We start from the raw sequence: 25057 nt of genomic DNA, 5'->3' as shown, positions 1-25057 counted from the left end.
TTATTTATGTAGGTAAAGATAGTAAATTGTGACTTTCAATCTGAACCAATCAAACATCGTCCAGTGAAGTGACGTCACTGGCACCTGTCAGCCAATCAGAAGCAACAACAGGTCCAATGAAATCCTCGTGCATCAGAGGCCTTTTTAACAGCAGCTGCAGCTCAGAGTCACGACATTTGGACTTAAAGACACCAAGCAACATGACCAGGAAACTACAGAACCCCACTCTGGATGATGCCAAGAGTAGAAAGAGGGTAAGAACATGGATCTATTTCTTTTTTTATTCCACCGCTTTACATTCTTGTGGTTGATAAGTGGCAATATACTCATTTATGCAAATGTAGACTCATGAGCACTTTCTATTAGCATCAAAGTTTGTCTTTTTAATTCTCCTGAGGTCAACAGTGAGCCTCATTTCATTTTTGACTTTTTAAAACTAAGCAAAGGCTTTAAAGGTAAATAAATAAATAAAGCAGAAAGAAACAGTGACTTTTATCATTTACTTTTTTCTCTAAAAAATGTGTGCACGAGAACCTAAAATCATCAAACACTAACATTGTTGTTATTAGTGTCTTATAACTGCTCATATAAAACATTGCTAAATGATGAATAATAATTAATACATAATTAATATTGAGTCAATGATTGACCCTCCTAAAAGGGTCAAGCATGGATAACATGGCCTGCAATATGCCACTGATTACATTTATTTTCAGTATTTTCTGAATATTTCCACTGGCCATTTATTATACAATTTGCATTAATCTAGCAACCTGTGGGATTACCAGGACATTTACATCAATGCCAAACAGCGGAAAATGATGATGAATGAATAGGTTTACAATAATGGGTTTCAATGGTGATGCTTTATGAGCCATTTCATTCCATATACAATATCAAAAGCAAAATGATTTCAAAGAAGCTGCAAAAACATTTTGATGAACCCAATTTTATTATCTTGTCTTTTTAGATTTTGAAGCCAGTTGTTGAGAAGAAGAGAAGAGATCGAATAAACCAAAGTCTTGCTGAACTGAGAAGTTTGCTGTTGAATCACACGTCGGATGCAGTGAGTCTTGTTAAAACAATCACACACATGGATGTTTGTCTAAATATTGTAACTTTATAATGGTGATGTTAATTTCTCCCATGTTTCCCTGTTCTCATTTAAAGCGGCTACAGAATCCCAAAATAGAGAAAGCGGAAATTCTGGACTTGGCTGTGGAATATCTTCAAAAGTGGACAGATGGAAAGACACTGAGTGATGGTAAATTAAACAAAATAGTTTATTAGCCATTTAAATGTGACATAATCCTGCTTGTGTTGAAATCTCACACTTGTGCCTTTGTCTCTCGCCCTCATGTCTCCCTACCTCCTGTTGCAGATTCTACTAATAGTCAAACGAAGACTCATGCTTCTGTGGTAAGCCTTCATCACCCAGAGTCAAGTCCTCCTCTCTTCACCATTCAGAGTGCAGGTTTTCAGCAGTGCATGGCTCAGCTCACCAACTACATGCACAAAATAACACCGGCACAGAGAAGCAGCCTGATCGATGGACTGAAGCATCACACGGAGACACAGCAGCTCATATCAGACTTCAACCTGCGAGTCCCTGGTACAGCATGTGCGGATGCAGTCTCAACATCTGACACAAAAGACGACTCGTCCAAGCTTCTGTTTCCATCCCATTCCCCGTTTCAGCCTCAGTCTTGCTCCACACCCTGCCATGACTACCTCTCCCCTCCCTCCTCCCCCTGGTTCTCTCCTTCTTTCTCCACATATGCCTCGTCGCCTCCTTTCCCGTCATTTGCCTCTCACTTCTCCTTCCCCCCCAGCCTGTCACCTCCGTCTTCCAACAACTCCTTCTTCAGTTTCTCGCCCACAGCCCCTCACACTGGCCCTCCCGGCCTCCACTTCCCCCCAGCAACTTCCCTGAGATCCTCTCCACACCTTGCACCGAGGGAGGCGTCACAACCAAACTCTTCTTCGACCATGTGGAGACCTTGGTTTTGACGAGATTGTGCAGAGACTGAAAAACTGAAAACAGCAGAGCCACGTGGGCTCAAACTCTACCTATAGGAGAGGAATGACTCTCCTACAATGTACAGTGTATATATGATATAAATTGTCTTATATTTTGTATTTGTCTTATAAATAAATATGTTCTTAAACCTTACAAAGCCTCAGTCTCTGCATTGTTTGACTGCGGCTTAAACACACTTCACATTTCACGTTTTATGTTCACTCCACTATAATAATAAATTAAATAAATAATTACAGCACTGATGGCTCTGCTCTATAGCAGCTCACTAACGGTCAGATCTGCCTTTATATAGTATGTCTTATACAATAAAAGCCTTTTAAGATGTTTTTCCAGGTAAGCATTTAAACAATTAAGTTGGACAAATGTGTTAAATGCCTTATTCCTAGGGTGTGCACTCATACTTGGTCAATAAAGCTGATTAGAATCAGATTCTGGAGAAATTAAGATAGGTAATCTTAATTTCATTACCTCTGGAATGTGGAGGCAAAAATGCCTTTAATTATGCATTGATATTACAATTTTTTTTAATCTTTTTATAAGAGTCTGTTTACAGCCTCAGAGCAAGAAAAGGTCACTGGTTTGAACTCCCCATGTGTATTTGTGTGTTTTCTCCGTTACTTCGACTTGTTCCCACAGTCCAAAGACATTCACATTGGAATTAGGTTGATTGTTGACGCGAGGTTGATCGTAGGTGTGAATGCGAGTGTGAATGGTTGTTTCTCTCAGTATGTGGGTCCTGTGTTAGTGACCTGTTAATGATGTAACCTGCCTCTTGTCCAACATCAGTGAGGATTGCCTCCAGCTCCTCCCACAAGCCTCAGTGAAGCAGTGTTAAGACGGATACATTGCCTTCAGTGATGTCAGCCTTGAGTCAGCATGGGTCGAACTGCAGGTTTATACTGACTCCTCGTCTATGCTTGACGCTCATAACTACACCTGAAGATGTGAGACAGTGAAGCTTCACTGTGAACAAGAATGTGAGGGGTAAAAAAAAGGATGTCTGTGGTTTGGACTGAATTGATTTTTTTTTAATATTTGATGAAAACTCGAAACAAACTATAAACCAGAGCTGACCTCCATACCAAGATTCAGGAGTTTTTATGCATGTTAACCGCCTCAAAAATGACCGGAAAGCCACGGATTTAGTAATATAATCTGAAGGCTAACAATAGGTTGTTCGTGGCTCGGGCCCTAATAATGTAGACATTATTTCCATATGACAAACGATGGTTTCATGTTAGGTTAATGTCAGCTGAGGCATCGTATCATTTTTATTTACTCATTCTCTCTCCACACTGTTATGTTGACAGTAAGCAAAAGTAAAAGTGCCACTATTTTTGATAACATTTTACTTAAGTACAAGTAAAAGTACTGGTCTAAAAATGTACCCAATTAAAGTAATAAAAAGTAGCTTGTTTATTAGTTACATTTTTAACAAGGTTAGGGTTCTTTCTTGTGTTGTGCAAAAAGGACAAGGGGACACAAATCTCATATGAATTGTTTTTAATTAAAGGCAAACTTTTACAAATTAAAGTGCCTAAGTGAAAATATAATATGTAAACACACAATGTATCAGTCAAAATGGGTCAAAGGTCACAAATGCTTCAACTTCCTCCTTTCTCCTTTCCCCGTGCGTGATTTTTTATTTATTTTTTAAACTCAGGTCAACATTTTAAAAAGTACAAATACTTTTAAAAGTACAAATACACAAAAAACCTAGTCAATTACAGTAACACAAGTAAATGCAATTCATTACTTTCCACTCCTGGATATACATGTAGTTTAAGTGTAACTTTCACAAGCAGCCCATATCTATGTCCTGTTGTAAACACTGCAGCTGGTGAATGAATCTCACTGCTCCAGCCTTTAGAAAAGACCAAACGCTTCCTCTGAGCAGCTTATAACTGGGAACATCCACCATCCTCTGCGCTGTAGATAATAAAACACAAACACTGAACATTAGCATCACAACTGTGGAGAATGTGCCGCATAGCATTTTGAGTAGAATTGTGCACTGCTTTGCTTTATTTCATGTGTTAACACATTATTTGTTGCCAAACAGTGTTCTTCTTAATGTTCCCTCTACAAAATACAACTCAGTTGTGTGCTTTAAAGTCTGTATATGCACATGAACAGGGATGAGGGGTCAACTGCTTTTTTTAAAGCAAATATCTAATCAGTTAATCACATTATAGCTGAGGTTTAAACAGAGCATCGGAATAAAGAAGAAAGGTGATTTAAGAAACTCTGGTGGTTGGTGCTAGATGGGCTGTTCTGAGAATTTCAGAAAGTGCTGATATAGTGGGATTTTCACAGAGTTCACAGAGAATGGTCCGAAAAATAATGTGGATGCCAGAGGTCAGAGGTGAATGATCAGACAGACTTTATTAAGTGTCCTCTGTACATAATGAAATAGCTGATGAGCGTATATCACTGGATGTCTTGTTATGAAATGGAATCCTGTATAATTAAGGATAATATGTGAAAGTGAAAGGCAGTAAACTCTGAATGCATGAACTCAGTGCTTATAAATTTGGTGTAGATTTTTTAACCAAAGTAAGAGTTATGAGCTATAATTAAACCTACACAGCTTTGATTATTGTTATTTTTGAAGGCTGCAGGCAACATGTTAAGGCCTGTAAAAGATAAGGTAAGGTAATTAGGGGACTACATGATTCAGTAGGATTTGCCTGGAATTAGGCCCCCACTCATGAGCAAATCAAGTAAACACAGTGAAAATCTCACAGTAGCTATATATTCTGCCCTGATGTCAAAAAGAATCTGTGACTTTGTACAGCACTTAATGAGATTCATCTGCCAGATATGCTGTAGTATTTGTTGTGTTGCGTTGTCAGTGTGTATAGACTGTGACTCCTGAAAACAATGGTTGTATTTGTTTCATTGTCTTGTTAATGACTTAATGGGAATGAATGAGGAGTGTGTTGTAATAGGAAGGGGAAAAAAAACCCTGATAGACACATTCCAGATCAAACTATGTCATTGTTTATGTCATATACCTAAAAACAAAGGATACAAATAAACTGTGTGAAAATACACAAAGTACAAACAATGAGTACATTTAAATAGTTTATAATTCATAATTCTTCATCTTGCATGGAAACATGCGGACACACAATGTCAGCCATGAACTATGACCCCCCCCCCTCCACTCCCCCCATAGCCCCACAATGAGTGATCTACTCCAACAATCCCACTTCAGAACTTCCTTTGCAGCTGTGAGACCAGAACACCCAAACACATGGTTATCCAAGGGATTTCAGCAGAAATTAAATTAAATCAACAGACTTACAAGAACTCTTTATTATTCAGGTTTACAAAGTCAATACTGTTACCATGGTGTCCTTAAGAATATTGAGTTGATTTGTAGGGTCATGTTAAGTCAGCTCAGTGAAGATGTTCTGACTTGTGCTCAGCAGGGGGCAGCATTGACATGGTGTATAGTTTGGTGGACTCCATCCCTCCCTGACCTTTCACACTGAGGATTAGAGAAGTGAGGCTGTCAAATAAAGGATGTTATTGAACTATTCCATCATCGATGAGCCCGTGATGCACGATCATTCTTCTTCTCGCCTTCTGCCTTCCAGGAAGAACCCATTATTTATCTGACGATTACGTGTCTATTACAAGCCCTGAACATCTTCAGCAGAAAGACACAAGAGGATTTGACTCGAGAAAACAGAATTTATCACATGATAGAACATGTCTTTGGATAATGATTATTTCGCCCCCTCTTTTCTCCTCTTTTGCTCTCTCTATCTCTCTCTCTCTCTCTATCTCTCTCTCTCTCTGTGTTAGAGGGCCATTAGTTATGAGGTGGCCATTATTCTTTGTCAGAGAAATGAGAGGGCAGGCACATCATGGGGAAGCTTGATTCTCCCCACTGCCTCTGCATGTTTTGATCATTCTGCACAGACGTATGAAAGCAGAGAAGGTCGCTCCTGCTGGAGAGGATGACTGCTGCGGCACGGCACATAATTAATAGGGAAAGAGATCACCTCTTGGAATGACCTGACAATGGTTGAAAACTCCTTGGCATTTTCTCAGGACACGCTGATTAGAGCTGATCCTGTTACCCTCTTTAATCACTGTTTTTGTTTGCCATGAATGAGCCCATGCATTCCTGATTTGGACTTGAAAACCCAAGATGTTGTTCTGCGGAGATGTCACGGGTTTGAGGAGCTGTGAATTCTTTCGTTCAAAATCTCTAAATGCTGAGGACGGGATAGGTGTCAAACCTTTTCATCGCACATGTGCACACTTGTATGGCTTGAAAGTACACACGCAAGTCGCAAGAGAGCATATTGTTCTGTGCTGGTATGTGCAGGACAGGTGGTTATCATGGCTGGTCCTGAAATGACATCCTTGTCAGGGCTGCGTGCTAGTAAACTGTTGTTGTATTCCGTTAAGCCAGATCTAAAATGCTCAGATCCAACAGTTGTCATCATTACTTAGACAGATCTACATGGTCCTCTTCACCTTTTTGCGAAACCTTTTAAAAAATGACATGTCCCATTCTCAAGCTGTAAAGTATAGTATGTATTCAGGCCAGAAAAACATGGTACAATGAAGCAAACTTGTTCAAAGGAGTATGATTTGTAGGTCATCATCGTCATAATAAAAATGATAACAACAAGATGAAGACGACTATTATTACTAAACAAGCAAAAGACCGACAAACAAAGAAACAAAGAAAAAACAAACTCTGTATTAAAAGAACAAGACAACAGTGAACTAAGAAATGCAAACATTCTTTTTCTGAGTGGGATCTTTTATATTAAATAAAAATTCTGTGAGCTTTTCCAAGTTGGAGTAATGAAATTGACATTTTCTGGTTTCCCTTCCTCATTCCAAAGGTCTTAACCAGTTTGCATGTAAGTCGAAAAGCAGGAGATAATCTTACACCGAGGGCAGAACTTCTTGACATTTGAATAAAGAGGAATAGTGCATTTTTACAACACCATTTCAGATTTGGGCAAGTTCCAGATTAAGATAGCTGTGTCTCGGGGCGAGATTACAATCTAAAGTGTGACTCCTAACATGTGGGTAACAAAAGCAAATCACTGCAATTTGCATGCGATGCTTTGGGTGATTTTTGAAACCTTGAACTTTAAAGTGCCTGCTAACTTGTCTGTTTGTGAAGGAGTGACTGTGCATTCTTTTGGAGTTGAGTCAATTTGTTTGACTTAGCTCTATTTTGGAAGACAATCCGTGGATTCATTGCTTTTATCAGGCAGATTTAAGGGCTACTGCAGACTCAGTCAGAATCCTCACGACATGTCAATACTCAAGAATGTAGATCTGTCACTACCCACAACTAAATATCATTTTTCCTCCCTTTCATTTCTCTCTCTCTCTCGCTCTCTTCTCTTTGCGAGGTTCTTTGAAGTAAATAGTGAAAGGATCCCAGACTGTAGCAAATTACCTGAGGACTGAAACATTTTTGACATAAGTCCTGAGAGACGAGGGCAAGCCACTTTTCCTGGCGGCCCCTTTTGCATTTTTAATCTGAGGCTGAGGGAGACAGTGGTGCTGACAGAATGATGGGACAGCTGGACATACTTCCAGGGCAGCAGCAAGGGGCAAAAAGAAAAGCCAGGAGAAGGGACACTGCAAACATCCCATAACACAGCCAACAAGCCAGCAGCAAGGACAGCAGGGCCTGAGAAGAACGGAGAGCGACAAGTCCCACAGGAAAAGTCCACCTCTTTCACCTTAACTGCATCTGAGTCACTGAGCTCTCTGTGACATAAAATATTCATAGCTCTATGGAGCATTTTTAGTTGGTAGGTTGATGTACAACCTCAGTCCACACTGAAGAAATAAAATAAACAAATACATATTAAAACCATTATCCTCAAAAAAGAGAAACAATGTCACTTTATCCAACAATTTAATTAATTAATTCATTCACTAATTCATTGTCTACTACTCTATCCTCCATATGAGGGTCACAGGGGGCTCCAGAGCCAATCCCAGCTGACACCAGTCCATCACAGGGCAAGCACACAGAGACGAACAACAATTCAGTTAATCCTCAAATAGCTGCAAAGGTAATAAAGTCTTTTGTCTCTTTGGGTTCCAAAAAGAACAATTTGAATGAAAGTCTATGGGAAAATTGGCCTATTTCCCACTTGATTTATAGCATCAGTGTTAATGGTCTCAGTCACCTTCAATTAACTTCAAGTTCGATTTGCAACTGGAGGACTCCGACTATTTTGGTGAACATTATTAAATTATACCAGCTAAACATCGACGTGTCCACTTGATGTTAGAGTGTAACGTAAAGAGTAGCAATCGTAGTAAGACTCCAGTAAAAACACACGCACCTTTCCTCAGAGCTGATATTGTATCTTAAAGGTCCAGTGTGTAACTTCTATTTCACACATTTAGTAACATTTAAGTATAGTTAAATTGCATGCATAATTATTATTTTATAGTTTTATGTTAACATGAACAACATAAAAGATGTGAGAGGGTAATGTAACTTGGGCTTTACTACACACTGCAACACTTTTTACTTTTTACAGTGTGCAGTCAGTGCATCAGGTAAGGGAGCACTTAGTTTTTCTACTGTGTAATTTGAACTTTGTTTTCTTTTTTAAACGTTTTTAACTGGATTACACCTTCTGGGATTTGCGTCAGACTAAAGTTATTGTGTCTAAACCTCATTGTGGCTTTGGGAAACGCATCAGATTTTCATTTCTTCACTGCTTCCACAGATTGTGCGCTGTATGTCTGTTTTTTAAAGTAGCATGACTCACATACAGACGTCATACTGTAAAGTTGGAGCTGCATGGTGCAGTGAACAGTAGCAGGTGTGTTGTGTTTGGCACATGCAAGCTGTTTTCAGGGAAGGGCTTGATTTGATGTTCTTCTTTGCCCAGCACACATTTTCAGCCTTTCATTTTCACATTAGTGAGAAGCAAAAATTGTGATTGAGACTAAAATGTGATTGTGAAGTCCTAATTAAAGTCCAAGTTATTTATTTTAGCAGTGGAATCCACCTGGTACACTTAGCTTACTTTGTTGTGATGTAGAATGCTTCACTGTGTGCTGGGTTCACAGAGTAATGTGCAGCTGATTGATCAGCAAAGCTATGCACTACAGCTTTAATAATATCCAGAATTAGTGTAATATGATATTCATAAAGCCCCCTTTGTGAAAAACATGCTAGTGTCTGGGTGATGAATTATTATTATTCCTTACTTTACATACAGCAAAGTGCAGTTCCTTTGTGTCGTAAATAGTAAATCATAATTGTTTTGCAAAACCCCATCATGGTGACTGGAAGAATAACATTGCAAAAGTAACATTAAAGGGAATTGTCACCAATTGACACTAATGATGGCTTATTTTTTTCTGTCACATTACACTTTAAAAGTTGTTTATTTCAGCTTTAAGGTGGGTTTCCTTGTCTACACACAGCCTTTAACCCTTCTGTTCTCACACTGATATTGCAAGGGGTCCAAGTGCCAAAAGCCTTGATGATCCCATTATTTTTCTGGACGTCGACACAAGTCTCTCCTAATTAAATGTGATTGCAAAGACTGAAACTGCCACCACTCCCATATGGCAAATATTAAGCAATTTTCAATTAGCGCAGCACAAAGACAGAGGCAACGACAGATCTGTTGCTGTTCACTAATAAAAGTAACACATTATATCTGCTCTTTTTTCACTCTTCAGACAATCAAAACATGTAATGTGTTTGCTTGAGAGACGCTACCAGGCAAATTATCCTCGGACAGAACCATGTAAGCTGTTTTGTCTGCTGATCATTTCATAGTGTTTACTTTTAAATTTTGCAAAAGAAACTACAAAACTATTTTTATGGACTTAAAGCTCCAGTGTGAACAAATTACTGACATCTAATGGTGAGACAGCAGATTGTAACACAGGCCTGGTCAGCTGCTCACCCCCCCTTTCATGGAACTACAGTATGGTGGCCTCCACATGGATGAGGTTCCCATAGAGACTGAGGCTTTAAAGTATTCATTTATTAACACTAGTGAACTATTCATTTAATTTGTAAAGATCCAGAGTCATGGAAGACAGAGCTGCTCTTCATTTGTGCAGGAAACATGTGCTTCTACAGGAAATGCATGCTCATGAGATGGCGGACCGTGTTAGAGCACAGCACTTAGGTACTTAAAAAAGGCTTGTTTTTTATAGTAAATAAAAAAATACACGCAAACAAACATACTTGGCATACATCGAAACATGTAAACATGTTTGATTTTTGCCAGTAAACCCTCGTAATTTCACTCACTGGGCCTTTAAATCAAACAAAAAGCGGACAGGTCAATAAAGTTAGCCTTGGTGGACAAAGAAATCATAAAATGCCCAAATCCCCTCAGAAGCTTCATTGTCATGGTTAAAGCAGACAGGAAGTAACTTGAGCCAAACAGGAGGGAATCAAATCAGACATCACTAGCGAGTGTGTTTTTCAGAGCAGGACAATTATATTTGACATAAGGTGCTTTTCACTCATGCATCAGTGCTCTCCACTTTCAGAGGCTGCTATCACCGTGGTGCAGTGGTGTGCCTTTCTTCCTCTCAATTTTACTAAGTCATTTTGCTGGAAATGATGAACAATGGCCGCCTTTTTAGAGCTCCAATAACGCTTTCTTCTCGAGGGGCCTTGCTACATTCAAGTATAAGAGATTATTGTTGTGGTTGCTTTTTCTTTTTGCTTGTACTATCCCATGTTTATATTTTCATCACTGCTCAAGCACTTTCAAACACTCACAATTCATCAGCAACTTGATCTGACCCGAGTTTGGTTTCATCATGTTGTAACATTTATTGTATTTCTATTTTAAAACTTGAATCTAATGAAGCCTATGTACGTGTTCTTGCTGAATGGTATCTGCCAGTGTTTTCCTGTTCAGCGATTAGGCGCTGGAGTTTGTGTCTGGGAACTGCATCCTCCTCAGCCTTTGTGACCGTGTCTTCCCTCCCCCCATGGGTGGGCTGTGACCCCACTAGCCTGCAGCCACCACAGGCTGCAAAACCTCACCCTGAAACGCTTGTAATCCTGGGGATGTACTTCAGTACACTTTGTGCTCTTTGCCCTTTCCTAAAATTCAGTCAGACCCTAACAGGTCACAGGTCAGGGCACCAAACTGAAGCTGTGGATAAAAATAGCCACTGATAGGTCATCTAAAAATGCTGGCTCCGGTCCATTCTCAATGGAGAATATTTAGTTTCACTCACAATCTTTTAGGAACTTTTAACATTTGGTCCCAGTGTCAGCGGGACCAGAAGTGAGAGGCTGTTCTGTTTGCAGAAAACAGAGCTTGAGGATGTCGATGTCTTTTCCTTCATATGTAACCTCATACTGCTGAGAAAATATCAGAGTGCAAGAGAAAGATTATGTGGACATCAGAGTCTCTGGGCTCTTAAGGGGCCCCATGCACTGACAAATAGAGCAGCCTGTCCTTATCTCTAGAAGAATTCCTCCTCTGCAGTGTCTAAAGCTTTTGAATCTAAGAAATGTCTAAAAATGTGCCTTATTTACTGTTGCGTCTGACTCTGTGAAGCTGAATTTACAACCACCATGCTATATTTAACTGTAAAGAGGTGTGATAAAAGATGACAGGTTCTGAAGATGTGTCTAAATCGCTCCAAATCTATCACTGCAGGACACATCACACACACTGACCTTCTTTTAGAATAGACTCCCAACAATGAAAGAACAAACAAATCAAGCCAGCGAGCAAGTTATTTATAGACATTACCACAGTAGATTATCATGTTTTTTTTTTTATCATCGTGGTGTCACAGGCTAACACCTGGCAGCCTTGTTCCAGATGAGCAGTGTACTCTGTCCGGGGGAGCTGGGTTTTCCCACCGCAGCTCCATGCAGGAACAAGCACTGAACAAGAGCTATAAGAGGAAATTATATACCTTCATTGCCAATACCTGCACCCTTCTGAGCTGGTAGTCATTATCACTGTTAGGATTTCAGTGGTGCCACTTTGAACAGAAATAACAAAGTGAAGCAAGGACCTTGTACGGTGTTCTGCATTAGCACTGTACTTATACACGGCACCACCGATGTTATTTTGGTCTTGCATCTTGTATATCCCACGGTTTTATGTATCGTATCACCAGATTCTTGCTAAGGATATTCAGGATGACCTGGGTCGATCAAACACAGAAAATGTCCACAGTTCTCACATAGAAATCCCACTGACCAAAATGGATTTTAGATTTAATTTACAGGTGAATATTAAGATATCTTTTAAAATCCTCCACAGTGGCTTGTTCCAACGTGAAGAAAGGCCTGCACACTTTCCTGCGTTAATGCCTCCCTGTCTGTATTTGATATCAACGTGACGTGTGGAAACTACACAGCATATGCTGATTGACTGTTTTACGTCACAGTCAGAGATAGACAGACCCTCATAAGAAACTACCCCAGTCTGAGTATCTGCATTAATTACATGTCTAGTTGTGGTGGTGCCATGTTGCTGTTTATTGTTATTGTGCAAACAATATACATCAAAACATCTATGCATAACATCTACATTTTTTTTTTTTAAACTTTTGAATCCAATTGGATCTAAACTCTCAAAGGGAGCGTTTGTTCTGGGACATCACCTCTTGACAAGTGTTGCGTGAGATGATGTGTGTGTAGTTTATCAGAGCGTTTCTCGCTCTCTTTTCATCCAGCTCCATATTTGTATGTTCTTCTTACAACACAGATGCCTTAGACTTATCTGTCATTCAGGCTCCCTCTCTTTTTTCACTGTGGTCTAAACGCATGGACCACCAACCTCATCTCCCCCGAGGAGTAAAGACAGAGAGATATGATGAAACAGATGAAATTCAGCTCAAAGCTACGGGACCTGGTGGTACTTTGTCTGGCCCATCTTGATCAGCCTGATAGTGTGTCATGATAAGTAACATGAAAGTGCCCTGTCATCAGCTTTTTTCTTCTCCTCTTTTGTGCCCAACAACATCACAACACAGTGCACTGACGATACTTGTGGATGTTACGGCTTTTCAGGGCCAAAACAGAGTCACAGCGGCTTTATTGAGGAAGTATGATGTTTCACTCAGGCTATGCAGACGTCTGCTCCCATATTTATTGACCTCATTGGCTAATCTCATTGTCAGATCCATTCCAACCATGTGTGTATGTGCACAATCATCAACTATTATACGGCCACTGGACAGCTCATAGTTTAAGGCTGAAAGTCTAATATTTTACCATTGATCATCTGCTCTGTCAGATTTCGGCTGATTCCACGAGGCCCTGAGTTCCAAGCTGGCTGTGATTTGTGAGTTGCAGTGACGTCCCGAGCAGCAATGCCAGGGCAGCAGCCAGTGGATTTACTCTCTCCAACCTTAAACACAATCCTTGTGATGTTAACTAACCCATTTTTATGTTATGTTGTTACAATAGTGGTGCCATTTCTGCAGTACACAGTGAAGTGTCTCAAAGACGTGGTCTTTTTTCATGGTGGACATTTTCACAGGTATTATTACTAATCATATTTTTAACGGCTCAGTGATCCAGCATGCACCTAAACACCAAGGAAGCACAATGGAACTCAGCCATCATTAATTTTATGGTCCAAATTTATTTTGAAAGTTTGAAATCCTTTCACATGTGTTTTCCCTCCTGTGGCCTGTCATTAGTGGTGTTGTGAATGCGGGACATTTACTTGCAGTCGACCATTCTGTGTTTTACTTTAACATTTTACATCTCCTGCATGACAGCTTGCTTGTTGACACAGCAGAAGCTCGAAATGCGTAACGTCTGCAGACATTTTAACATGCTCCTATCAATGCTGTTATGATTACACACTACGTCTTTCTGGGTCAGACCAAAGGAATGAGCTTGTCCCTGTGAAAATAAACATTAACTGCGAGATGTATTCCACACCAATTGTAAAGCATCCACGAATGACAACATAAACCCTCACCTATCTTCCTTCGGGGCTTGGGATTGTAACGTATTTTGTGATTGGTCACCACAGGTGAGGCATGTTGGGGATACAACATGCCTTTCTCCTCTCAGAAAACTGTCTTTGTTTGTCTCTGACAGCGGGAATGTGTTGCTAAGCATCTACGTGGTGCTCTGAGGGCCCGAAATGAGTCCCTTGTATTTTCCTAATGTGCTCAAAGAAGCACTTTGATCCTCCCGAGCAGGTGGGTGTCAGCTATCTGAGAGACGGGGGCCACGGCTCGCTCTGACTCATTTCTCTTAAAGGCAACTTTGTCACATTAAACTACGACTGAAGCTTCAAATGTCATATATGGCACTCATTTTACACTCTATACCTTTGACTATACTTTATACTTCTTACTAAGCACATCTTGTCGTAGTCATATCCTTCTTTTCGCCCACAAATGTTTCTGGTTTCATAACACAAAGAGGTTGCACTGCTTAGTTGGCAACACGTCTCTGATCACCTCGCTGATAAGTCTGAACCCAGTGAAAACACACCTGGGTTAGTGAAGGACTGGAGCCAACCAGACAGAATAATGTGAGCCTGCAAAGTAACCATTATTGAGAGGAAATAAAGGGCTCTCCACTCCAACACTGGAACATTTGAACAACTCCACAAACTATTCTCTTGGTCTCGAGGCTTTGAAGTCTCACTTCTGCCCACTGAAGCAGACAATAGTGCTATCTTCTTGGTAAAGGCATGGGAAATGAACTTAAACACTACTGAAACTCTAGCAAGCATGAATATGATATTTCCTGTGTCCAGCCACTCTATTCTTGGCCAGATCTGCATGATGATTAGTTACTGGGACGTGGAAAGGTATGCATGGCTTATGAGCAGGAGGAAGAGGAGGAGGCCAAATCATCATCAACCTTGTATCAGAAAATATTTAAGCACAAGAATAAAGGTTATGGATGTTGCTCTTCAGGGTACTAAAAATGATTCATCATCCAGTGATAGGAAATGTTACTTTCCATTCAAACGTCTGTGACTTTCAAGAAGACCTCATATCAAATGCAATGACACTTTGTCAATTTCAACAAATAATATATTCAACAACTTTTAAGTGAATGATATGGAATGTTTGGCCCTCAAAAGTCTGCTGACATTTTAGTGATTTCTCTTCAAATATGATGTTTCTGAGTGGTCTTGAAAAGCATCAGATGATTTTTAGCACAAAATTAAAGGTCATCCATTATTTTGGTTTATGATCAAACACTGGTAGTCTAAGTGATGTCTATACAAATTAAACAATGATAAAGGTTTGCATGTTGCAGCTGAATATCCTTCACCTCACACTTCACTTCAAGTGTTTCTGATAACATATGTAGCCTTCAATCGGCATCAAAACTCAAAATATGTTTATTGTGGTCTATTGTAATAACATGGTGGTCCAAAATGACAGCCTCTACAGAGCTGAACCAGCTCCTAAAATAAATATAAAAAGCTCATTCTGGTCAGTAAAAAACAATGAATACAAGGTTTGATTGTACACTTATAAGAGTCAAATATAATTATTTTCATCTCCCATTTGTTCTAAAATCAAAACTTCCCACTGCATTGTGGTCTAATGGATCTGTATGTATTAATGTGTGATAAACAGATGTGACGGTGTCTAAAAAGGGACAATGTATTTCATTCTGTGGAAGAAGCAGCATATTATCTGCTCCTGTTCACCGAGCTCAGGTTTTTCATGAAGCCTTTGATTCTGGGTGAAATGCAGGCTTTAGCAAAATAACGTACCACTCCAGTCTATACTGATTAACCTCTGAATCTGTGATAAGATGCAGGAATCAGCACATTCCGATTGATATGGGACTGGAAGAGGTTTGCTACAAATTCTGTTGCTTAACCTCATCGGTTACTTTGCCCCACTTCACTTTATTAGGTACAAAGGACATCCAATAAAGTGGAGTGGCACCTGGTGTGGTCTCTTGCTGATGTAGCCCACAATTTGAATTTTTGTCTTGTGTTCGGAGATGGTCTTCTCCGAAACAAGCTGGTCAATCTCCACCGACCTCTGACCTCTTTTTTGGACAAATCTCTCTAAACCCTGGCGATGGTTGCACATATAAATCCCAGTAGATCAACAGTTTCTGAAATACTCAGACTGTGTGGGTCCAACAACCATGCCATATAAACAAAAAGTCACTTAAATCTCCTTTCTTCCTCAATCTGATGTTTGATTTGAACTTCAGCAGGTAATCTTGTAACCATGTTTACGTTCCCTAATCCTCTTAGTTGCTGCCATGTGATTGGCTGGTTAGATATTTGCATTAATGAGCACCTGAACAGGTGTACCTTATATAGTGGCCAGCAGGTGAATATCATTTGGTCAAGTTTAGCTGTGTAGATAATGTAAGCTGTATTAAATGTATACAGCTTTGTGTTTTGATTTACATTGTTTCAATTTGGGAGCATGATGCGTGAGTTACCCTGTACTGCATCACCAGAAGAACGTTTTTTGTCCCGTCCAGATGTCTTGTGTGTTGTTATTTCAGGGTGGTTTCTGTGGGTTGGCTGTGTTAAACCTCTCGGCTCGTTGCCTCTGTAGTGGAGTGATGTGTCTTTCCTGGCCAGGGGATTTCCTCCTTCCAGAAGCACTCAAAGTTATTACTGTGGAGGAGGATGTGTCTGTTTGAAGTCCCCCCCACAACACTGTGCACTGTTAACACTCCCAGAGATCACAGCGAGAGTAGCCACAGCAGCACTGAGCTCACACTGGGAAGTCAATAATGTCTTTTTTACTCTTCATATAAGTCTAATTTAATGCGGTCTGAGGTAACAATCCTAATGACAGTTGTATAAACTGTTTGAGTTCCCTGTCATGCACCTTTTATATCATAGACACATCTACTGTATGTGTATAAATGATGTAATTATGGATTGAATGTAGCGTTTAGAAAGCAACTGATTACAGGTCTATTGATTCACATTGATTCCTCTGAAGTGGTTTCATGTGTTGGCTCAGGTTCCTTTCAGTTCTCAAAAACAACTGGGAATCGAGCGGCACTCTTGGATCACTCGCGCTTTGGAACTAGCTGGGACTTGTTCATGTTTAGCCCTGTGATTTATACAAGTTGACTTTGTAAGAACTACAGATTAATGTACTATTGGGCAAAGCCCTGTTTAAACGTTCTGCATGTTACTATCTTAAGAGATATCCTATTTACAGCTACTAAACACACGGGAATGGAAAGGAAAATTGATTTAGTTTAATTTAAGGATTAGTTCACCACTGGAGGGAAGAAATACCACAAATTAAAATGGATTGTTTTTTAAAGAAGTGTAGATCATTTCTCTCAATACACAGGAGTTGTATCCATTTGTTTATACTTGGTAAACACTTGAGCATGTCACAAATAAACATGTTATTATGGAAAAATTTAAACAAAAGTTAATATCTTACATCACAATGAGACATATAAATATTTTACTGCTTGAGATGAATGAATGTATCTCGCATAATCCTATTTTTTCAGTTTCATTCATATGTTGATGTATGTGTTCCAGTGGTGTGATGGTCTGTTATTGTTAGTATACCATATACTTCATAGATAGTATGTTTCCCAATCAGACTCTACATTGATGACTCTGGTGCAGTCTTAGTACCTTAAAGGGAAAACTTAACACACACACTTAATATCCTGTTATAATAAAAACATTGTCCACAACCTCACCTTCTTTTAAACACATTGTGTAGCTGAGGCACAGCTATGACAGTGATAGAATATAATATAATATATGTTTGCAATGTTTTCATAACAGTAATAATAAGATATTCGGTCATAATTATCACAATACTAAATGCATTACATACAACATTCAATTACATATATAAATGAGCTTAAATGGCTCCTGGCACAAATTTGTGTGAGGAAGCTATTGTTATCCTTCAGATTATTATTATATCCGTGGCTTTCCGGTCATGTAAATGAGCCAACTTTGTACTTGACACATCAAAGGTGAATAGTTGTGGAAAGGTTTTTTTGTGGATTCAAAACGGTGTGGCCATGGCAACCCTCTGCGCTTTCCTGAATTACGACCATTCGCCACGAAACAGGAAGTGCCCTATAACTTCGGCATACATTGAGTTCCACCAAATTTCCCAAAACTTGGTGGGAAGATGTTATAGTAACCATGGCCTCAACTCCACAGGAAGTCTGCCTAATTGAATTTTGACATCCATTATGGTGATTTGCACTTAAATGAGCGAGACACATCAAAGTCGAAAATTGTCGAGGTGAGGGAACTGCTCCACTCCCTGATTTGCATGGGGGACATTTGCGTCGGACATAAGTGTGATGTCATGATGCAATATTGTGTTTTAATTTTACGCTTGTGCTACTGAACAGTTGTTGTTTTCCCCCCCGCTTTGTTCTTCAGACCAGACTAGACGCTCATTGGCCCCCAGGTCATTTGAGTTTTGACACCTCTGATCTAAAGGGTCAAATCTTGGGGATTTCTTTTATGATTGGTGTTTGCAAAGAGTTTTGGAAGCTGAAGGCTTTTGAACGGAAGCCAAGAGCAGCCATGATTGCTACTATATTTTTGGTGGAGATGAATCTGTGTGTCTTGCCACCTGTACGTCATGGATGTTTTTGCGCTCAGAGAACTGTGCAGTTATTAGTAGTAGGTAGTAGCGTGATTACCGGACGTCCTTTCCTGTTACCGAAACCACTCTGATTATCAAATTCGGGCTGTTTACAAGTTAGCAGTACTTTAGGGGCCAGACCATGTGATTATGAACCTGACACTATTCAGTCTCCACAGTATTATGTCGCTATTATGAGAAAACCAGCATTATTATCCCGATGATAATGCATTCATTTATATCGTTATCACGAGTAAACAAGCCTTGTGATCTCGAGATAATGGAGTGGTAACAACCATGGTCGCTCCGCTCTTTACCATTTTTTCTAAACAATAACGAGAACAACAGACCTTCAGTTAGATTCAATGAGCAGTGTAAAGTAGATACACTGCCACACACAAATGTGGCTTCATTAAGAACATGGACAGAAAGAAATACAGAGAACTAATTGCCACTACACTCAATGACCAGCTGCATGAATGAATTCCTGCTGTGATCTTGCTAATCCTACTTGTGGTCACTTTGAATAAATATGTCCGTTTTTTTTTTTGTTTGTTTTACCAAAACTGATGGCTTGGAGAGAAGGAGAATTTAATATTTACCACTTTTGGTCACATAGATCACTGTTACAAGAAAGTAATCTTAAATTGACTCTTCATTCAAAATCACAGCATCAAGAAGCATAAAAAGTTGTAAGTATGACTTCTGTTGCACTCAGTTCTCTACTATTTGATTTTGATACTGATTTTCATTGTTCACCTGTTCCACACATTGAGACTCACACAACTCAAACTGTTAAACATGTCAAAGTGACTGATGCCTTCGGAATCACATGAATGCAGGATCATTTAAAAAACAACAACCCTGTCTTGAGTGCTTTTGTGCATCAGATGTTTGGGAATCACCGCTGCAGCCTGGAACCTCTGCAGACTTCAGCAGTCACTCAAGGAGTGGAAAAGTTGAGTTATTTCTCCAAATCAAGCAGTTTCTGTTCAGCCCAAGAAGATAAGAAACAACATCCCTTTGAGCCTGTAAGAATGTTCTGAAGTCACAGGCAGGAATAATTAACGATATTCTCCAGGTTTGGACGTAAGCCAAAACCTGGCATTTCATCCGCCACTGTGAGCTAAATGTATATTGGGTTCAAATGAGCTGAAATGGCCAATAGACGTGCAAGGGTTTCACGGCACATTCTTCTCACATATCGTTTTTCTCCCTCCTGTCTTTAAGTCGCTCGCGCTAAGCCCTCTTTTCTCTCTTTCTCTCCTTGTTTTGTTATTTTACCTGAAGGTGCAGGTGTGAAAGGGTGAGGCCGTGGAAAAACATTCGATTCCGTAAGCTTGTCATGAAGGAATCTATTGACTGACCTCTGCATCTTGGCACACAATGACAAATGGGATTGCAATTTTCCGCCTGATTGAGGGGCAACAAAGCACATTTCCACTTTCACCTGTAAGAAGAAAGAGTACAGTCTTTCTCTGTCATGCTCTTTAAGCAGACAATGACAGTGTTACACATCACTGTTGATCGAGAGAGTACAAAGTGTTTCCGTTTAATCTAAATATTTCTCTATTTAAGTAGCCTTTGCTATCTAACGTACAACATTACAGTACGTCTTTTCTCTTTTCTCTAACTGTTTGTCACAAATCTGCATCAATTACACGACTGAGCTTTTGTTATAAGGTCTAATGCGTCAGTATTTATTCAAGTAAGCCATTTCTTTGATTCATTTCAAAATTCTTTGGATTGGAAAATCATCATATATATTTTTTTTTATGAACAAATAATACTGTTTTTGTATGATACCTTCTTCAATTTCAGTTTTTTTTAAATGATTACTTAGCATCGGCTTGTCCGTCAGTTTTTCTTTTTTCAGTCAGCATATGAATCATTAATACATGAATGTATGAATGTTCGTCTTTAAACTGATGCTCAGTTTTTAAAGCTTTTTTATTCCGTGGTGCACAGTATTCTCATCATGTCTCACAGGTTCCACCACCGAAAATCATCACACACAGTTTACGTCGTATTTCTTCGTGGGATACATCCATCTTGTTTACGAGTGTGCTGAATCGTTAGCGTCGGCTGGTCATTCCTCTCTGCTAACCAGTGTTTTCACTGCTGATTGAATTGCTTCCAAAGCCAACAAGAATGTTTAAAGTGGAAGCTATGGAAATGAACCAATTGACCCTTTTTCTGACCCTAAAGAGCTCCACGCCCCGTGGGAGCAGAAACTGTCAGGCGGCACCAGAGTCGGGAAATCAAAGGGATCTATGCTGTTATTAGTGCAGCAGCAGCACCGTGAGACCTACTGCCACTCCTCCAGCATGGCCTACACACACACACACACACACACACAGCAAACACCAGGATTTAATTTCATATTGACAATGACAAACTATTTATAGACCATGTTGGTACATTTCCTCCCCAAAAGTCCACCAGCAAACGGTCTATGAGGGTGTGATGTGTGTGCGTGTGTGTGTGTGTGTGTGTGCCCTGTTGGGCCGTCCAGCACAGCGATTATGTCCTGTAGGGATAACTTGTCATGGCGCTGAGAGCCTAATTGATGCCTCATGCTTTTCAGGGGGCAATTACAGCTCCCAAATGTCAAGACCTAATTTGTGACTCTGTAATGTGGAGCCATGGGCCAGGGGATGGGGTGACACAGCAGCAGCTCAGGCACTGCTTTGGTCAGCAGATGTGAGTGGGAGCTAAACCCAGAGGTTGGAAGAGATCAAACTCTGTGGAAGGAGACTAATAGGCACGTAAATGCAAATAACTTACAAGTGAAATGGAAAACGTTTGTCTTAAACGTGTCATTATGGCGATAAAACTGATTGCACAGTGTAATGGCAACAAAAAATGACACCATCCACCCATCAGCTTGGCTTTCACGCTGTTATTCTCTTATATGCTGTATTCCAAAAAATGAAAAGAATAGTGTTTACTCAGTATCTATCATGTTTTTCACACAGGACTGTTTATTATGACAGAATTAATCACTGGCTTTGAGGAAAAGTACCAGTGTCTTTACCAGCATCCTGCTATTGCTGTGTCTTTAAGACAGTGAAAAATAGGAACTGCATGAAAGTTCTCTGTTGCCTGAACTCACAGTGGGGAATCACAATATGATACACGATACATGGTCAACGATACCAATAATATCACGATACGATGATTCTCTGATAATCAATATATTGCAAGACAATCATATAGCGATACATCACCATATCTGTCTAACTGAAGAAAAGAAAATGAAAAGTTAAAAGTGCAGTCTATTTATTCACAACATGGAGAACAAAGTGCATAATGTCTATGTGTTGAACGTGGATGGGGCATCTCTTATGCGGATGGTAGCTTTCTCCACCATTATCCTGCTGTAAACTCCCTCTTCTACTAAAGTTTCCCTCATTCATTTGAGCAGCGCCGCTAGCATTGCCCAGCGAGTGAAACTGGCAGTGACTGTTTACTTTAGAGCTCCTTCATTTCTTAGTCTAAATATCGATATCTGCGCTGGCGTATGATTATCGTAGGATGACGATATATCACCAAAAATTATATATTTTGACACACCCCTAACTGAGACACTTCTCATTCACTTTGCGTCACCTTCCCCTAACTTCAGTTCTTCTTGCTTTGCTCAAGTCGAGAAACTTTCAACTTTCCAGGCGTTATGCAAATATTCCAGCACAGGTGCTATCCAATCAAATTATGTCTAACGTTTAGCTCAAACACTACACAGCCCAAATGGAGCTTTTGGACCATCAATGGTGAACATGGTGGACGTCACGTCATTTACATGAGTCTAGTGTAACTTACTGCTGGATTTTTTTAATATACATATAATATTTCATTATATTTTGTAAAGTTTAAAAGTAAAGCTGTCAAAATGTGATGAGTAAAAAGTACAACTTTCCAACTGCTACCAAAAGTGTTTTCTTAACTCTAACTGTTTGATATTATATTAATGTATACATATCTACACTTGGCAGCGGCGTGTTTGTTGTAACAGTTAGTGAAGATTCGTCTGCTCACTTTCCTCCAGCCACAGCTCTGTGTGTTCACATCTCCTTTAGCAAAACAAAACACTGTCAGTCACTGAAAAGGTGGAACAGTGGCGCTCACTATGCGGACGGCACAACACCTAAACATGGCTGTTAACGTCTCCATGGAGATGGAAACACAGAAGCATATTTTCCGAGCTGGAGATGACAGCCTGACATGTGAAGTGTCAGTAAATCAGGTATGTTCAGCTAAATGCTGCTTGCAAAAAAAAAAAGTGCAACACAAAATCTTCTTAGCCATAACACTAAATTACTGAAGTAAAATTGGGTATTATGCATCAGGTGTGAAGGATTATATTTTTGTCAGGCCACAATACATGAATGATGGAGGGATAGATGAGTGGGACCACCAGCTGCATATTTGTCCAAAGTGTCTCTCTCTCACTCACTGTCTCTCTCTCTCTCTCGCTCTGGACTCAGATGAAAGCCCAAAAGTATCAAGTGGATAACGCTATACTTACACTTCTGCTGTAATCCCTATAAACACGCATGCAGCTCATAATTTGTGCGCACGGCAATTTACTAAGGAATAAACAAACAACAAAGAGCCTGAAATCAATAGTTGCAGGATTCAAATGACACAAAGCTGCAGGCACCAACCCTACGCAAACAGGCCTCAGCTTTACAGCAACAGGTGAGTTTCTCGGCACCTCCCTTGTCTTCACCAATGCAGCCTTCTAAATATAGAAATTATGCTCTCTGATAATTGGGGCCAAACAACAAAGCCAGCCATATTTCCACCCTCCTCCTCCTTCTCCTCCTCCTCTCCGTCCTGGTGCTGGTAAGTTACATCCCCAGCTGTTAAACAGCAGGACCGAGATCAGAGTGTGTGAGCTTGAGTGCTGAGGGAGCACCTGCACTGTCTGACTGGACTGTGAAGATAGACGTGGAAGATCACTGACTTCCACACCTGCCACACACACTCACACACAAACACACACACACTTGACTGGGTTTCCCTGAGAGCCCTTTAAGGCTGCTGCTGCTGCTGAGAAGGTGGTGAAAGTCAAGGAGTGTCCATTAAACGTGTCAGACGCTCATGCAGAGTGGGTTTGGACGAGGGGTTGAAGTGTCTTCAGCAGGGGACTCATAGACCACCTGGAGCAGGCAGAGTAGCTGCAACAAAAGCACCTGTCTAAGGGCAAGGGAGACAGAAACATCAGTTAAACAAGTGCCAAAGAGCACTTCTGGGCATCAGGTATCACAAGCCAGGATTTCCAGCCTGTTCAGAGACATGACCTTCAAAATGTCAAGGGGGGAGCAGAGGAGGTTATGCTTTTAGACTTGCACAAAGTCTGCTTTTCATGGCCACAAAGGTAATGGGGATGAGCCCTGTGCTGAAACATTAGTCTCTATTGCCACAAAAAAGTCTGCAGGTCACAGTCATGGATAAACTATTATGGCAACACATTCTTTAGCATGGAAAGATGGGACAAGACAGGAATGGAGCACACCCCGTCCATCATTTTCATGCTTGTTAACTTTCCTGAGAAGCTAGAGAAAGACGAGCAGTGACAGCATCTTTCAAAAAAAACAAAAAACAACAAAAAAAAAGCATCAGGATCCTTTTTCATTTTGTAATAGGGTTGCGTGTGTTTACCCAGTGGACAGGGGATGTCCGCGTGCACGCAGGTTATAATACACTCTGGGATGCTGTCATTAATCGACGACAGAAATGTGTTGATGTTCAAGGTGTGCAGGTGGGAAAGTCCCTCTATGTCTCGCTGCAGACGGGAGAGAGTTGGCAGCAGAGTTGACTCCCCGTATCGAGACTCCCCCACTGGCTCACCATCACACACAGTCACTGAGATCACAGACTGCAGCTTTCATGCTTCAACACAGATCTGCTCCCAACCGTGGAGGAAACTGTGCACACATATGATAGTGGCTCTCAGACATTCAGCTGCTTTGTGTCTCCAAGACCCAACTATACAAAGATGGGACGGTGAAATAATGTTTTTCAATACAAAGTAGAAGGAAATATCACACTCATACACTTAAAGATGCCTCGGTCACCTTTGTGTTCAATAGTTTAATAAGACATTTGAACAACCAGCAAACCACAAACTGTCAGCAGAGGTTACTTAAACCTTATCATTCTGACCTCCACTTTTACACAGCTGCTAAAGTCACAGGGCCTGAGCAAAAGGTCAGATTTTATTTGGCCCTGATCGCGTCGTTTTGCAGCCTTGCAGCACTGAGGAGAGACGCTTTGAAGTTTTATGCGTGCATCAATTCTACGACTCATCCCTTGGTATAATGGCGTCAATAAAGAAAGACAACACTGATCTCGTAAGCAGGTTTATACGTTCAAACTCGAGAAGATAAGGGCAACCAGTAAAGTATGTCTTTACAAATATTGTGCTCTTTA

General features: G+C 40.3%; 1 protein-coding gene across 1 annotated transcript; it reads left to right on the top strand.

Moving 5' to 3' along the window:
- Positions 1 to 166: 166 nt before the first annotated feature.
- On the top strand, positions 167 to 2177 carry her11 (hairy-related 11). The gene is made up of 4 exons (XM_058650249.1): positions 167 to 254; positions 971 to 1066; positions 1171 to 1264; positions 1382 to 2177. Exons 1-4 carry the CDS (start codon positions 201 to 203, stop codon positions 2008 to 2010), a joined length of 873 nt encoding a protein of 290 aa, XP_058506232.1. The 5' UTR covers positions 167 to 200; the 3' UTR covers positions 2011 to 2177.
- The last annotated feature ends 22880 nt before the right edge of the window (positions 2178 to 25057 follow it).

Source organism: Solea solea, chromosome 14, assembly GCF_958295425.1.
Source record: "Solea solea chromosome 14, fSolSol10.1, whole genome shotgun sequence".
Classification (NCBI taxonomy): Eukaryota; Metazoa; Chordata; class Actinopteri; order Pleuronectiformes; family Soleidae; genus Solea; species Solea solea.
Note: the sequence above shows the minus strand (reverse complement) of the source record. Positions and strands in the feature narration are given on the sequence as shown.